This window comes from Halichoerus grypus, chromosome 2 (assembly GCF_964656455.1).
Source record: "Halichoerus grypus chromosome 2, mHalGry1.hap1.1, whole genome shotgun sequence".
NCBI classification, from domain to species: domain Eukaryota; kingdom Metazoa; phylum Chordata; class Mammalia; order Carnivora; family Phocidae; genus Halichoerus; species Halichoerus grypus.
In genome coordinates, this window is record NC_135713.1 from 96,249,104 (window position 1) to 96,266,924 (window position 17,821).

The 17,821-nt window shown below is 40.5% G+C and overlaps 1 protein-coding gene and 1 pseudogene across 1 annotated transcript in view; both read right to left on the reverse strand.

Moving 5' to 3' along the window:
* ANKDD1B (ankyrin repeat and death domain containing 1B) overlaps positions 1-15,411 on the reverse strand; it is a 58,369-nt gene extending 42,958 nt beyond the window's left edge. Inside the window, 4 exon segments of the mRNA XM_078066326.1 lie at positions 3,945-4,021; positions 4,024-4,039; positions 6,766-6,869; positions 15,228-15,411. Of these exon segments, the coding sequence (XP_077922452.1) occupies positions 3,945-4,021; positions 4,024-4,039; positions 6,766-6,869; positions 15,228-15,411 (381 nt within the window).
* On the reverse strand, positions 1,410-2,150 carry LOC118541333 (large ribosomal subunit protein uL23 pseudogene; annotated as a pseudogene).
* Positions 15,412-17,821: the final 2,410 nt, after the last annotated feature.

Genomic DNA, 17,821 nt, shown 5'->3' on the forward strand with positions numbered 1-17,821 from the left:
TGACCAAACACAGCATTGCCTGAATTATAAAAAGCAATTTATTAGTTACGTTCTAATACCACTGTGAATAATTAAGTTATAGAAATATTAAACTTAGTGAAACTTTCAAGGTGGAGTACAGAGATACATCTGGAATAGGTATGTATTAATACCATATTTCCCATCTGACAGCATTTCAATCTCACAAGGCCAAATTACAAAAAAGCTGATGCTAGCTTCCAAATGTATGTTTGGAAAAGCCTCAAAGAGAGTGAGTTGGTAGAACATCTCTTCATCATTTCAGGAATAACTGACTTACACTCTGACAGAAACCAGTAGTATATTTAATATATTAGAAACATGGTGATCCTCAGACATGCTGTGTAAAAGAAAAGATGCTATCAACCTGGGCAATGGATGTGTAAGTGTTCATTGTACAATTCCTTCTACTTTTTAGTATGTTAAAGATTTGGGATTATGGTCTTGGGTACGATGGAGTAAGTACACTGTCTCTCCCACCACATGTGACTAAAATCTCCAGACAAAATGCATAGAGTAGCTATTTGAGGACTCTGAGAAGTAAATGGTAGCAGGTAGATTGGGAAGTAAACCAAAACTCAAAATATAAACAAAGAGGGTTTCCTGATTTGGTTTTTGTTTTTTTCCTTCCATATCTTCCAGCTTGAACTCAAGGCAGTGTAAGTCACAGAAGTGTGCTCTGGGCACAGACAGAAAGAACTCCAAGAGAAGCCCTCTCTTTCTGGGCTAAGGAGCAGAAGGGTGGTCCTACAGGACAGAGAAAGTAGGGGAAATACTGTTTCTTTATTCTCTTCTGGGCCTGCTCCAGGCAAGCCTCACTCCCAAAGCTGGAACCCTGTGGTAGAAGGGACAGCAACAGCACTAAGTGGGCAAGCACCTAAAACTGACAGAGAAATCCTCTCGGACTAAAGGAACTGTGGTCATACTTCTCCCTCTCCCTCTGCTATTCCCTCTGCTTGTACTCTCTCTCTCTCTCTGTCAAATAAATAAATAAAATCTTTTTAAAAAAATATTTAAAATACAGATAAGTTGAAATTCATCAAAATTTAAAACTTTTGCTCTGTGAAAAAGATAAGCTACAGAGTGTGAGAAAATACTTGCAAATCACAGATCTAACAAAGGACTTGTATCTGGAATATATAAAGAACTCTCAAAACTGAATAGTAAGAAAACACACAACCCTATTAAAAAAAGTACTCAAAAGATTTGAATAGACACATCACCAAAGAAAATATACAAATGGTAAAGAACAGAAGAAAGATGCTCGATATCGTTAGCCATTAAAGAAATGCAAATTAAAATCACAAGGAAATGCCAATACACATCCACTAGAAAGGCAAACATTGAGGAGAAAAAATGAAGGCTACGAGAGCTGATGAGGATGTAAACAATGGAGTTCTGTTACACCGCTGCTGGGAATGCAAGGCAGAGCCACTACAGAAAACAGTCTGGCAGCTTCTCGTATACAGCTTACTGTATGACCCAGTAATCTCACTCCTAGGGCTTTGTACCAGAGAAATGAAAACTTACGCCTACATAAAACTGGTACACAAATGTTGATAGCACCTTTATTCATTTTGTTGTTGTTGTGGTTCTTTGTGTAAAAATTTACATTTAGATTTAGCCAGCTGGACTCAGTTTAGATGCTCCCAATTTTATTGGCAACATCCAAAGCATCATAGTCAGGAGCCAGTTGAACATATGCCTTCTTCTCTCCATCAGGCCTGATCAAGGTGTTGACCTTGGTCACATCAGTGTCCTAGAGCTTCTTCACAGCCTGTTTGATCTGGTGCTTGTTGGCCTTAACATCCACAAGGAACACAAGTGTGTTGTTCTCTTCTGTTTTCTTCACGGCTGACTCAGTAGTCAGGGGGAACCTGATGATGACATAGCGGTCAAGCCTGTTTCTCCTGGGGGCACTCTTTCGAGGATATTTGGGCTTCCTTCGGAGATGCAGTGTCGTGGGCCGTCAGAAGGTAGGTGATGTGCAGATCATCTTTTTTTGTGTGACTGTGCAGGCCTTTCAGCACTGCTTTCTTGGCCTTCAACTTCTTTGCTTTGGATTCACCTTTTGGAGGTGCAGGGGCTTCCTTCTTAGCCTTTGGCACCATCTTTGTGAAAGGGATAGCAGCTTAATTGTAATAGTCAAAAACTGGAAACAACTCTAACGTCGTTCAACAGGTGAGTGCATAAATAAACTTGTGGCATATCTATATACTGAAATACTATTCAGCAGCAAAAAGGGAGGAATTATTGATACATACAATATGAATGAATCTCAGAGAGATTTTGCTGAGTGAAAGAAGCCAGTGTCAAAATGTTATATGCTACCTGACATCATTTATACGGCATTCTCAAAAAGGCAAAATTATGGAGATGGAGCAGAGATCAGTGGTTTCCAGGGTGGGTAAGGGTTTGACTACAAAGATGCAGCATGAGGATATTTTCTGGGTGATGCAATTGTTCTGTATTTTGATTATGCTGGTGACTACATGAATCTACACATACATTAAAATTCATATAACTGTACACCAAAAAGAAAGAAAATTGTATGGTCAATTTAAAAATTAAAATAAAAAGTTACTGTATCAGGGTTTCAATGTCAAAATTAAGAATAGACTCTTGGCAATCAGGTCTAATACCAAATCATCTTTTGCAGGCTAACTAACATTGCAAAATAATCAAATAACAATTTCCAGACCCCAACAACATGTTAAGTACAATAACCATAATACAACTTATTACCCTCACAAAATTGGAGTGCTTTCAGTGCCAATTTTTAGTAAGGGGTACTTCTTCATTCTGATTCTATTATATCAATTGACTTGCCTACCAATCTCAGAGGAATAAAATAGACAGAGAAGGATGTGCTCCCCTGGTAAAACAAAGAAAAATTTTCATCATTATCATGTCTAGGCCATGTCTACACCAACAAAACCAACAATATGACCAGCTGGTTTGATCTGACTTCATTCACTCATCTTCCAAAGATTTACTAAGCACATACTAAACCCAGGACCTGGAAGAATGAAAGTAAAGCAGGGCTGAGTTTTATCTTTCAATGAGTCAATCCAGACAGAAAATAGAATAGCTCTGTGAAAACCTTCTGAACACTTTAGGAACAATGGCCCATTTGGTTAACTAAGAACCAGCAGCCACAGTCCATAGGATTCTAAAAATCAAGACCATCATCTTTCATTGCAACTGGAGATGATGAACGTGATATTGGGTACATCCAGCCCAAGTGGTTTTCTTGCACCATGGTAAAGTAGTAAGTGAAGTTGGGAAAAGTAGGGAGAAAATGCTTAGGGTGGGTTTTGATATCAAGGCAGACAAATAGTTAAGCTGCTTTGGGGCTAACAGCATGGTCTCTGGAACCAGGTAAACCAGGTTCAAATCCTGCCTTCACCCCTTCTTAGATGTAATTATTGGGCAAGATATTCAACTTCTCTGTCTTAGGCTCTTCATATGAAAACTGTGTATTTTTAGTAACACTTTTCTCACAAGGTTGGGAGACAAGGTTGGGCACTAAATATCAAAGTCCTAAGACTGGTGCCCAGTACATAGTATGTACTTAATAAGATTTATTAGAGTTCACACAGCAAAGTCAAGAATTAATATCCCTGAGGCCAGTTAGCTTCTGTCCTCCTTGTCCCAAATTATACTATGGGCAACCACCTTATTCTTACAAGTGCATATTACTGGCCATATGGTCAATATGAGAAAATGGGCAACAGCCTAAGTCCTACAAGTATAGGTAAACAATTTAGTTACCAAATACACCCTAAAGAGATCTTTCCAAAGTGAAAACTGAATTTGGAAATATTCTGTGTGTATGTGAAGAAAAGATAACTGAAGTGACCAGATTTTCCCCATACACTGGTTATGCTCCAATCCATTCTACCAAATGAAGATGACCTTACCTTATCAGCAATATCCACTCTTGCCTTGTGATTAAGCAAGAAATCCACCGCAGATAAATGATTTGACCCCACTGCAAAAGCAAGGCTGTGCGGTTCATCTGAGGAAACATAATTTGTGTTTTCAATCATCTAATTGCTATTTAGCCTCTTTATGATTCCTGTGTCTTAAACGGCCGTAATTTTCTATCATATGTTTATATGTGCATGGCATAACCCATGATTGATTGTAACAGTGTAATGGATTTCAATTAAAAAGTAAAAGTTGTAGGGGTGCCTGGATGGCTCAGTCAGTTAAGCATCTGACTTCAGCTCGGGTCATGATCTCAGGGTCCTGGGATCAAGCCCTACATCAGGCTCTCTGCTCAGCAGGGAGTCTGCTTGTCCCTCTCCCTCTCCCTCTGCCCCTTTCCCGCACGTGCTTTCTCTCTCTCTCACTCAAATAAAATCTTTAAAAATAAATAAATAAAAATAAAAAGCAAAAGTTGTATTTTCTCCCATACGCAATTATTAATAACAGCAATTTTTTTCTGCTTAGAATATATTGATAATGCAAAACAAAAATTTTCCTAGATGTTCAACCCCGTATATGGTCTTCCTTCTATAATTTTTTGTACTGTTTATTTTACTGAAACAAACTGCTTCAGAATGAAAGAAAGAAAGAGGAGAGAAGACAAAAGAAAAGAAAAAAAGAAAAGAAAAGAACGATGCAGACAGAAAAAGAAAGCTATGACTATCTGTTGCTTCAAAGGAAAGCCAACAAGGTGCTCCTGGGATGTCCAGAGACAGTTCATTGTTTCAGAGAAGAGATGTTTTGCTTGTAAGTAAAACACATGTCATATTTCCCATATTCTAGACACTGTTTTTGCTTCCAAAGAAGGTGCCTGCACATGGATTTCCTCCTTTGTTTCGAATAAAGTATTGCAAAAATTAAATATCTGATATCCTTGGTAGCTAAATCGATGATAAACTGGAGTTTGACAAAACATGAGTTATCCTGACATTGTCTGCAATTTAGAGTTGTGTTCTGGTATGTCAAGCCAAAACAGCATCCAAGATAATTCAATAAAACCACTTATATATATTTTTTCATCTCTATCATCACAGATCTTAAGGAACTCTACAAGTAACCATGTAAACAAACTGCTGTAAATGGGACTAAAAGAGATGTCATTAGAAAGTATAATGCAGTTCATCGAGAGTTGATAACTTGCCACAGTGACCAAAAGTTAAAATGCCCTGATTGTGTCCTAAATGATGCTTCATTTAGCATTAAATCTTTTTAACTACTTTAACATAAGAATACAGTTTAAAATATCAGAAAGTCTTGGAGCACCTGGGTGGCTCATTTGGTTAAATGTCTGCCTTTGGCTCAGGTCATGATCTCAGGGTCCTGGGATAGAGCCCCACATTGGGCTCCCTGCTCAGTGTGTGGGGGGGGTCTGCTTCTCCCTCTCACTCTCCCTCTGTGCTCTCTTTCTCTCTCAAATAAATATTTTTAAAAATATCAGAAAGTCTTATGTGAAAAAATTTTAAATTATTATAAAAGTACATTAGAGAATCTATTTCCTGCTACTTGGAAAAATGATTATTGCTTTACTTACTCAACAATTTATCTAGATATTACTTTCAAAGGCCCCTGCTCACTTCTTTCTTTTTAATTCCTTCCTTTCTGATTCGTTTCCTTTTTTTTGTTTTTGTTTTTGTTTTTGTTTGTTTCCTAAAATTGTTATGCTGCAAAACTTTGCTATTTTTCTACTCTTTCTAAGATACCTATGGACAATGAATACTATATATAACCATAACACATCAGACATACACATGCATACAATATACACACAGACACATAAATTTCCATATGCATATGCACAACCGGTAAACATCCTTCCACTGCATATGATGCATGACTTCAATTCATACGATGTCACTGTCTGGGACAGATCTACGTGTTGTGAAACGTAAAGTCTACACTCTCTAGAGAGCCCTCTTTAAAGCCAGAGTCAAAAAGCTGAACTGATGGCAATTAAAGTTTCTTACTTTTTTAGATTTTACAAAACCATATAAGCATGAGAATACATTGCTAGATCCCTCCCCAGTGCCTTGGAAGGGGTCTGTACAAGTAGGGATACTAAAGCTTCTGCTTCATTTAGCATTAAATCCACCTCTGTTATCCCCTCTTTGATCCACTGCACAGATTGTCCTAAGCAATTAACACAGCCCCAAACCTGTCCACTTTGATAAACCTTGCCCTGGAAAGCTGTCAGGAAATCTCTACAAAACCAAGCAGTAGGAAATTTGTATTTCTAGCAGTAGACTTCTCTCCTAAACCCAGGCACTTGGAGAACAATAAATTAAGAGCCAGGTTTTAGAAAAGGCCCAGTGTCCGACATGCAACAAAATACAAACCCATGCTCCTTTGGATTTTAAATTTGGAGGGCCAAACAACGAAGGACATCCCTGGAGAGAAAGCAGTGACGAAACTGTGAAGCAAAAGATGTTCTGCCTTTCCAGAATGTGTGAGGCCAGTGATCCAAAGGCTGCAATCCAGGATCAAGTCCAGGCCCATAACCTTGACGACTGGCTTTACTGCCTACCCACAGACTTTGCACAGATGCACATAGTGACTGTATATTTCCCCTCTGATAAGATATTTATTCCTCTGCTTGATTCCACCTTTAGCTTACACATTCTGGAATTACCAACAACAGAGCTCTCCCTCACCTCATCCAGCACAATCACTTTTATTTTTATTATTATTTCAGTTGGACTGTGTCAATCCAAACCACCCTTAGAGTACTCACTTGTCACATCTGTGACTTCTACTCACATTGTTCACAGCATTAATGTTAACCTTCTTTTCAAACAGCTTCTCCATAAGATCCAAATTATTGCTTTTTGCAGCATTGTGAAAGCTTCTCTCATTTGGCAGTATGGAAAGCAAGCAAGCAAGCATGACTGAAGGAATTTAGGGGGGGTAAAGAAAAAAAAAGGCAAACCTCACATGGCAAACCTGGTAACTTTAAAAACTTGACACAACAGCCTTGAGCCTTTCACATTCTGCCAATCTGAACATAGGAAATTTGCATCACTATTTTACAGAGCTGTATTATCAAGATTTCACTTGATGCTCACAATGCAAATGTTTTCACACCCTTAAAAATATTCCTGGTCCCAGACAAAACATCATTTCCAAGGACCACCCTGAAGTCAGCAATGTAGTATCTGCCTCTAGGAGGTCGGAGGGTGGCCATGGACTTGCGGTTTTTTTAATAATGTCTGTATAAGATTAGACAGGCAGGAGCCCAAATGCTCCATACAAGTTTACAGAGATAAAATTGTTGTCTGCAGAACCCACTGCAGATGCCCGGCCAGCAGAAACAAATCATTAAAATGTAGCACATCATATAAACATATACAAAGGCTAAAGGGATAAACATGTTTTATTTTCATTTATATAAAAAGAGATAAAAGTAGATTCATACCTACTATAAACATTACATATTAAACACATATACACATTCAGGTGGCAGGTTTTATTAACTAGCCTAGAGAAGATTTCAGGATTTATTGAGTATTTTTAATATGCAGGAGAACTGGGGGTCTCTCAGGGGACAACCCCAATACTGGAGGATAAAGTCAGAACTGGAATGATCTGAAATCAGCAACAGACCATCTCTAAAAAGAAAGCCCCCTAAGAGGTTTTGTGGATGAGTTGCCAAGTAGTTTCCCAATAATAATAATGAAAATACAATCTGCCAAAGACTCTAGAATACTACCAAGTCTAATCAAAGACCAAGAGTATCTTCATGGGGGAAATACACATTCATTCTCTCACCGGGATCCCCCTCTTGCCTTTTAACCCTCCTGTGGGCCCCACTCTAAGTGACTTCAACATCCACACAGATGACAAATCCCATACTCTGGTCTCCCAGTTCTCTGACTCCCTCATGTAGAATAATCTTTCGCTCCACCTGATCTCAGCCACCCAATTTCAGGGTCATAATTTTTTTTTTTTTTAAGATTTTATTTGTTTATTTGACAGAGAGAGACACAGCGGAGAGGGAACACAAACAGGGGGAGTGGGAGAGGGAGAAGCAGGCTTCCCGCCTAGCAGGGAGCCTGATGCGGGGCTTGATCCCAGGACCCTGGAATCATGACCTGAGCCGAAGGCAGGTGCTTAACGACTGAGCCACCCAGGCGCCCCAGGGTCATACTTTTGACATCATCATCAAAAACTACATTACCTCTGACATCGTCAAGAATCCCATTGTCTGAGGCCGCTGGGAAGATGGCGGAGTAGGAGGGCCCTGGGCTCACCCCTTGCCACGTGGCTGCCTAGAGAGCACCCACATCGGCATAAATAACCCAGAAAGCAGCCCGAAAACTGGCAGAACAGACTCTCCGCAGCCCAGCATAGACAAGAGGCCACAGAGAAGCAGATCCACCCACTCCGATCGTTCTTGGCAAGATCCCATCAAAGCAGTACCACAAGCCCGGTGGTGTGCACGCAGCCCAGACAAGGGTCAGCACCACTCCCAAGTGAGTCCTGCTCCAGGGAGAGGGGAAGATAACCACACACCAGTCTGACTGTGACCCCAGCAGTGGGCTGGGGGCAGGCAGCTGGTCTGACTACAGGCCCCACCCATCAACAAAAGCTTCTCAGGGGACAATACAGGGAAAGTGCCTGCAGTTTGGTGCTACTTCATCTCTGGCGAACACCTGGTCTGACTCAACTCAAGCCCAAGGCAGCCCCGGAGCAGCCCACTAACACCACGGGCACCAGACTCTGCCCACAACAGGCAGAGCGCCACCGCAGGCTGGACTGAAGGCAAACACATCCCAGCCAGAATGGTAGGACACCCCTGGAGCAACACACAGAGGAGACACCCCCTGAAGCACATTTTCTGGTGAAAAGGAGACATTGCGCTGCAGGACCTCATCTTCATAAAGCCACTACTTTCAAGTGCAGGAGATGTAGCTGACTTTCCTAACACAAAGAAACAGACACAGCAATAGACAGAATGAGGAGACAGAGGAATATGTCCCAAATGAAAGAGCAGAACAAAATCAGAGCAGGAGACCTAGGGAAACAGAGATAAGTAATATGTCTGATGGAGAATTTAAAGTAATGCTCATAAAGATACTCATTGGACTTGAGAAAAGAGTGCAGAACCTCCATGAGACTCTCCATCAAGAGATAGGAGATGTAAAAAAGAACCAATTAGAGCTATTAGACTCACTAAATGGAAATAAAAATAGACCACCTCGAATAAATAGCAAACAAGAGGAAGTAGAAGAACGGATCAGCCACCTGGAGGACAGAGTAATGGAAAGTAATCAAGCTGAGCAGATGAGGGGGAAAAACATACGCAAAATGAGAATAGACCCAGGGAACTCAGCAACACCGTCAAGCGTAATAGTCGTATGATAGGGATCCCAGAGGAGAAGAGCGAGAAAAGGGGGCAGAAGATTTGTCTGAAGAAATAATAGCTAAAAACTTCCTGAATCTGGGGAAGGAAAGAGAAATCCAAATCCAGTCACTCAGATTTAGGTGTTATTTGCTGCTGCATGAAAAGCTAGTCTACCCTGACTACAGAGACTAACATACTACATATAACTAACATACTCTTAAATTCTTTTTTTACATAATGATCTATTTATTTATTTGAGAGAGAAAGAGAGCCCACACATGTGTGCACAAGCAGAGGGAGTGGTGGGGGGTAGGGAGAGAGAGAATCTCAAGCAGACTCCACACTGAGCGCAGAGCCTGATGCAGAGCTCAATCCCATGACCCTGAGATCATGACCTGAGCCAAAATCAAGAGTCGGACACTTAACCAACTGAACCACCCAGGCACCTCCATACTCCTAAATTCTTACCCACTAATCTCAAGTATGATCTCATCACAGGAATCCTACTTCATTTCCGTAGCCTTCCATTCTTCAATTCCATGACTTTTCCTTTCTTTTCAAATATCCCAATCTACTAATGTACCTAATTTAGTTTCCATGATCACCAACATCCAAATCTCAATTGATAATATTGCATACAGAAAACATAAGCAATCAGATAGTAACTCCCTTATTTTCCAACCACTAAGTCTTCCAACCTACCTACCTACTTTCATACCCACACTCTCTGCTTTTACTATTATTATAGTCAATGAAGCATCCCCACACCTACCCAAGGCCAACTCCTCCACTTGGGCACTGGATCCCACCCTTCTCATCTTTTCAATTATTTCATGTATCAATCTCCTGTAAATTTTCACATTTTCCTCTGCATCATTTAATCTCTCTCCAGAGGACCATCCCCTTCAACATATACAGAGACACTATAATACTCCAGTGGAAAAAAACTCTCTTAACTTCATACCCTTTCCAAATGCCACACCATTTCTCAACCTACCGTTTCCCCCAAAACTCTTATAAGTGTTTTATAATTGCTGTCTCTCCTGAAATGATGAAACCTCACAGTTTCATCTCACCTCCGTGCTAATCAGACCTCATTCCCATCACTTCACTGAATCTGCGCTTATCAGGATCACTCCATCTTGCCAAAAAACCTAGTCACCGCTTCTCTTTGTGTGCATTAAACTCTTGGCAGATTTGACAGAGGGCCATACTTTCCTTGTAACATTCTTCTTCAGGCTCCTGATAGACTACCTGCTGCTTTCCAGTCTCTTTTATTGGCTCTTCCTCTTCTGCTTGATCTCTAAGTGTTGTAGCACGCTGGGGCTTTTATGAAATTAACAACCTGATGGAATAGACATTATCACCCCCATCTTACAGATGAGGAAAATGAGACTTAGAAAAGCTAAACCACTTGCTCATGTCTTAAAGATCATAAATAATAGAACTATTCCAGGCAGCCTGAATCCAAACCCCAAGCTTTCAATCACAGCAAGTGTCCAGGGTGTCAGCATGAGAGTCTACTACTGCAGTGGAGATTCAAACTGCCCACTGTCAGATGCTTTAGCTAATGCATTCTGTCAGTTAGACTGGACTTCTTTCAACTCTCTCCTCATTCCCACACAGCCCTGACCCCAGCTCTTTGTCCCTCTATATTAATCCAATGGGAGTATAGTTCTAGTTCCTGGTCTTTTCCCTCCTGGGTACGTCTCACGTTAAATCAAGACCTTGTGGTGTCCTGAAATATGACACATGGATTCTATTCCTTCCCTGAAGTCAAATATCTTGTCCCTTGTCTACCACATCTATAAGAAAAAGTAATTTTGAAGGAGGTTCTAAGACAACTGGGAAGCACCATACAAGATTCTTAATCCACTAAATCAATGGTTCTTGGCTCTGGCTTCACAATAAAATCAACTGAATCCCTTAAAAAAAAAAAAATCGATGCCAGGTTCTTCAACCCAAGCCAATTGCATCAGAATCCTTAGGCTTCAAAATGTTTGCAGACTTGCCCACAATTTACTGAGTTATCTTGTAACAATTCTGAATGTTTACATTCAAATGTAAAATGGAGATTATAAAACTACCTTTGGCAGTGTGAAGAAGCCAGTTTGTACAGACTAATAAGAACTGGCTGTAGCTCCTCCCAACTCTGTGTTCAATGACACTGTAGCTTTAAATCAGTCATGGTGAAAGTATTACACAAAGGAAACTGGAAAATACTACAAATCAGAACTCATTCCGCCCCCCCAGAGAGATGGTAATCAAACATTTACCAACATACCACTGTCTACCTTCTAGCTAGTAAGTGACAGAGTTAAAAAAATGATCTAGACAAATAATAAATGTATCAATTTTCAGGTTGACTAAATAATATTTAGAGTACTTTACTATATATGTCTTTTTTTTTTTTTAAATGTTTAAGACCAAGATAAATGTTCAGCCCAAAACAACAGGTTACACAGAGCTGTATCATTCACTTAAACTTTTAGGGGCCAAAAACTCAAATGCCTTCAGGAGCTGGGCAAGTATGAAGTAAAAGGACCAGAAGAGGAGGAGACCATGCTGATGTAGAAAAACAAGGCCCTGGGCGCCTGGGTGGCTCAGTCAGCTGAGCATCTGCCTTCAGCTCAGGTCAAGATCCCAGGGTCCTGGGATGGAGTGCCACATCGGGCTCTCTGCTCAGCAGAGAGCCTGCTTCTCTCTCTGCCCCTCCTCCCTACTTGTGATCTCTCTCTCTCAAATAAATAAAGTCTAAAAAAAAAAAAAAAAAAAGAAAGAAAAGAAAAAGAAAAACAAGGCCCAGCTCCCTCTTGCATTTCATTCAGGTCTCTGCTCAACTGGTACCACTTTTAAAAAATCGTATCTGACCACCCAATCCCCTTTCTCCTGTTGTTCTCTGCCCCTGTACCCTACTTCATTTTTTTCTTCATATCACTTGATATTACTTGACTTTGCAATACATATATATTTGCTTACTTGCTCACTATCTGTTACCTTCACCAGAACACAAAGAGGACGCTGAAATAACTCCAGTGTTGAGTGTTAGTAGGTGTTCAATAAATATTCGTTAGATGGATGAATGGAAGGGTTGGGAAGCCACTATCCACCTCCGGAATAATATAGCCAAGAGGGAAAGTATTATGCCCAGCACTATCAAAACTTCCAACATAAATATATATACACACACATGAACCATGTATCAAAGAGGAAAACCCAAGAGAAATTAGAAAATACTTTGAACTGAATGAAAATAAAAATAAAATATATCAAAATGTGTGGGATGCAGCTAAAGCAAAGCTAAGAGAGGAATTCATAGCATTAAATTATTAGAAAAGAAAGTCTCAAATCAGTAATCTAAGCCTCTACCCTAAGAAAGTAAAAACCTTGGGCACCTGGGTGGCTCAGTCGGTTAAATGGCTGACTCTTGATTTTGGCTCAGGTCATGATGTCAGGTTACTAGGATGGAGCCCTATGCTGGGCTCTGTGCTCAGCGGGGAGTCTGCTTGAGATTCTCTCTCCTCTCTCTCTGCCCCCACCCCCTGCCCACATACATGCGCTCTCTCTCTAAAATAAATAAATAAATCTTAAAAAAAGAAAGTAAAAACCAAAAAGGAAAATAAACCTAAATCAAGCAGAAAGGAGAAAAATACCAAAAGTAAAAGCAGTAATCAGTGAAATTGAAAAGAGATAAATAACAGAAAAAAATCAATGAAAACAAAAGCTGGTTCTTTGAACATACCAATAAAATCAGTAAACTTCTAGCAAAACTGACAAAAAAAGAAAAAGAGAGAGAGAAAGAAGACACAAATTACCAATATAAGGAATGACAGAGGACATAGCACTACAGTCCCAACAGACAATACAAGGATAATGAAGGCATATTATGAACAACTCCATGCACATAAATTCAACAACTTTGATGAAATGAAATAATTTCTTGAAAACCACAAACTATTCAAATTTATTCAAGATTACATAGATAACCTAATAATACTATAACTATTAAAGGAATGGTATTTGTAATTTAAAATATTCTAAAAAGAAATCTTCATGCCCTTAAAAAGCATTCAGATGTGCATTAAAAAGAAAGAAAGAAATGCTCATGCCCGGATACTTTCACTAGTGAATTCTACCCAACATTTAAAGAATAACACCAAATCTATACCATCTCTCTCATAAACCACAAGAGGAAAAACTTCCCAACTCATCTTATGAGATCAGCATTTCCTTCATTCTAAAACCAAAGACATTGTAAGAATATAAAACTATAAACCAATATCCCTCATCGACATAGATTCAAAACTCCTTGAATAAGCATTATCAAATCAAACCCAGTGACACATAAAAAGTGTAACACACCAAGTGAGGTTTACCCTGAGAACACAAGACTAGTTCATTATTTGAAAACCAAGCAATGTAATCTATCATACAAGTAGTCTAAAGAAGAAAAACTATATGATCTATTGATAACATTTTAGCATTTTAAAAAATTCAACATCCATCTATGACTAAAAACAAAAACAAAAACGCTCTCAGCAACATGGGAATAGAAGGGAACTTCCTCAACCTGATAAAGAACATGTACAAAAAACTGACAGCCAACATCATACTTAATCATGAAAGTTCCAATGCTTTTTTTGCTCAGGAAGAAACAGAAATGTCCACTCTCGCTCTTTAAAACACTGTGTGGATGTGTTAGCCAGTTCAGTACAGCAGTAAAAGTAAATTAAATGGCATACAGATTGGCAAGAAGTCGAACTGTCTCTGTCTAGTTGCAAGCACTTTGATTATCTCCATATAAAATCCAAAGGAATGTACAAAGCAGCTCTAGAACTAATAAATGAGGTTAGCAAAGTTGTGGGATACGAAGTCAACACATAAAAATCAATCATATTTCTATATACTGGCACCAACAAATGGAAAACAAAATTTTGGTTGAAACAGATAGATGCCCAAGTGAAAAAATTTGAACCTTGATATAAACCTCATACCTTATATAAAAACTAATTCAAAATAGATCATAGATGTAAATGTAAAACATAAACCTATAAACCTTCTAGAAGAAAACACAGGAGAAAAAGTTCATAAGCTGGGGTTAGGCTATGTGGCCTCCGCAGGAATTATCACTGCCTTGAAAGATCTTCCTCACTTATTCGCTCACTTATTTTAGCGTCTTTCAACCCTCTACCCAAATCAGAACGTGGACTGTCATGCTCCCACTGCATAAGTCGCATCTAAAATATGTCTAGTAAATCGTCAACTCTTGAGAATATTTCTAGATGAACGAACCGACGGATGGATGAACTAATTGAACATTATTAAGGGACTAGTGCTCTGTTAACAGCCTTGAAATCATTCTCAACTTTTGAAGACTCTTCAACAATGTGCCTCAGTTTATGCTCTAAGTTTATTCTCAAAGAGGCACAGAAGACTCACCCCATGCTTTAGAAACCTAAGCACAGAAAGATTAAGTGATTTAAAGTCACACAGTAAGTCACTGCGTGAGTCAGGATATAGGAGATAACACCACATGAAACTCTCTTCCTTATTTGCAATAGGGCTTAATCATTTCTTCAAAAACCCTCCTCCTTAAATTCAAAGAATAGCTCTTTCCTTCCAACCACAGTATATAGGTTTCACCTGAAATAAAACAGCCGCAGTCAAAACTTGGGGAGGGGGGTTGCCAAGTGGCAAACCAGCCCACAGGTGATGCGGCGGCGGAGGGTGGGCGCCCAGGCCCCGCGGGGTCCTGAGGCGGTCCGGCGGCACCTTCCACACGAGCCCCCACCGCCCGGCCCGGACCCACTCCGGCCCCCCCCACTCCGCCCACCGGCGCCGCCACCGCGCGGTCTGCAACCCGCCTCCTGGAACTCGTGGATCTCGTGTCCCGCCGCCGCCGCCTCCGCCGCCTCCTCTCGAGGCCCCTCCGGCTTCGGGATCCAGGGCCGGGCCGCCGCACCCCTCAGGTCTGCCCGAAGGCCCTTCACGGCCGCGGCCGCCCCTTGCAGCAGCTCCCTCGCGGCCCCCCGGTGACCCGGGATGCTCGGGGCGGGATCCATGTGCGCCGTCGTTCGCCGCCCGCAGAGAGCCGGCAGGCACGGCCGGGCCGCTGTCTTTTCCCTGCGGTGTCCGGGTAGCTTGCCCCGGTGCTCCTGCCCTGCCCGGCACGGCCGCCTGGGAGGGACCGCCTGCGGGTGTGGTCTGCGCGGTCCTCGGATTTGGTTTCACCTGCAGGAGAGCGCTCTGAGAGAACGCCCGGCTCACACTTTAGTTCTTCGTACAACTTTGAGGAATGTCCAGGCTGGATTTATAACCACCACTATGAGAACTTCAGTATTAAATCATTTCTAAATGGGCTTCCAGAATTTTCTTTTGAATAAAGTAAGACCCTCAATTTCTTCTCTGAAGGTGTAAACTTTGGTATCCCATTTTATTTTTTTAAGATTTGTTTCAGAGAGAGAGAGCATGAGTGCGGGAGGCGTGAGGAAGAGGGAGACAATCTTAAGCAGGCTCCCCAATAAGCGTGAGACCCAAGTGGGAATAGATCTCAGGATCCTGAGATCATGACCGCAACCAAAACCAAAAGTCAAATGCTTAACAGACTGAGACACCCAGGCTCCCCCTTGGTATCCCATTTTAACCCAGTCATAACCTATTGGACTACCCATCTTAGGTATTATTTTCTTCTTAGTGGTTTATGAAATAAAAAATTGATTAAATACAGGATTCTAGGCAACTATGTGCCTAGCTAAAATTCTAACAATATTAAAGAAAAGTAGAATACTGAAGGACAACCAGGATCTCTGCCCTGAATCCACCGCACCTAAGCGCAGGGGGTTTGATGCATTACAAGACAAAGTAAAACCATGGCACATCTCACACCTGTGGATGGTTTCAGAGGTCAAATAAGTTTAGCACGTTCTAGGAGTGGAAAAAAAAATTAAGTCCTCATAAAACGGAACTAGATTTGACCCCAGAACTGACTCACCCTTTTACACACACACACACCACGCGCGCGCCTAAGAATATTAGGAGAGCATTATCTATAAAAATGCACAAGATGGTTTAAAGAGAAATAAACTAATGAAAGCTGAGAAATGTGTTGGATGAGGTTAGGCAACTGATGAGGACTTGACAAAAGGAATGAAAAAAAGTGGGCATTTTCTTTTTTTTCTTTTAAAGATTTTATTTATTCATAAGAGACAGAGAGAGAGAGGGGCAGATGGAGAAGCAGGCTCCCCATGGAGCAGGGAGCCCGATACAGGACTTGATCCCAGGGCCCTGGGATCATGACCTGAGCCGAAGGCAGACGCTTAACCATCTGAGCCACCCAGGCGCCCAGAAGTGGGCATTTTCAAGAGGTCCTACAAGGTAGACAGAATTCAATAATAGACAAGGGTTTGGCATAGCTTGTGTGTGTATACACACATATATAATGTATGTATATCTATGTATATACACACACATATAATGTATGTATTTCTATGTATATGAATGTATTCTGAGTTTGAAATCATAATAAACTTAAGAAACTGGGGTTAGAAGTAAAGGTTTAACACTATTTGCCTCTGAATTTTCTTCTGTCTCTCTGAGCAATAATGAGGAAATAAGACTGTTATTAACAGAAAAGAAGAAAAGACTGTCATAGATTACCTCACATTTGTAAGGAGAACAGTTCAATATTACGGTTTGCTTAATAAATAGAACTATGTTTCTAATACTCACCATAATAACATTTTTTTTTCTTGAACAACTGTTAATCCAACTGTTTTGCTTTGTATTACAAAGCAAAAGTGATTATCCCTTAATTATACAACAAAACGACAGTTTTTGCTCCGGGAAATAAACACCATTGTTCTGTGAAGTTCACTAAAATCTTACCAGCACCAGGTATGTTCAAATTTAGCACTACTTTTCAAAATGGAATATTACTTAAAAGAAAATCAGCACTAGGCACCAAGTACAGTTTTCAAAATGGAATATTTCCTCAAAAAGCATTTTTTTAGCCTTAGGTTAAATAGTATGTTTTGGAGCCTTCTTCCAAATACTTCCAAGCCACCCCAAAAGGCCATAGTAATAAAACCTTTATAACACAATGTTTCATTGTCCTCATAGAGAAATAGGAGCACAAATGAGTGACTGATCAGTTTTTCCAGAGGGCAGGGACCCTCTCCTGAAGGTGGCCCCTGGGCTGAGTTGAAAGATGAATAGTTGTGTATGGTGGGAAAAGAGAGCGTATGTCCAGGAAGCACATTCTGGACAGAGGGAGCAACTAAGCACCATACCAGAAGGAAGAAATAGCTTGGTCTATTCGGGAAACTATAAGCTATGCAGTGTGACTTGATTGGCCTTGAATGCCAATCATGATATGTGGACGCTAGCTTGTATTGGCTTGCAAGAGCAGATTGTTAAATTTTCAGGAATTTTGTGTACTGGCTTTTTATTATGATTTTGGTCACAAATGTACAA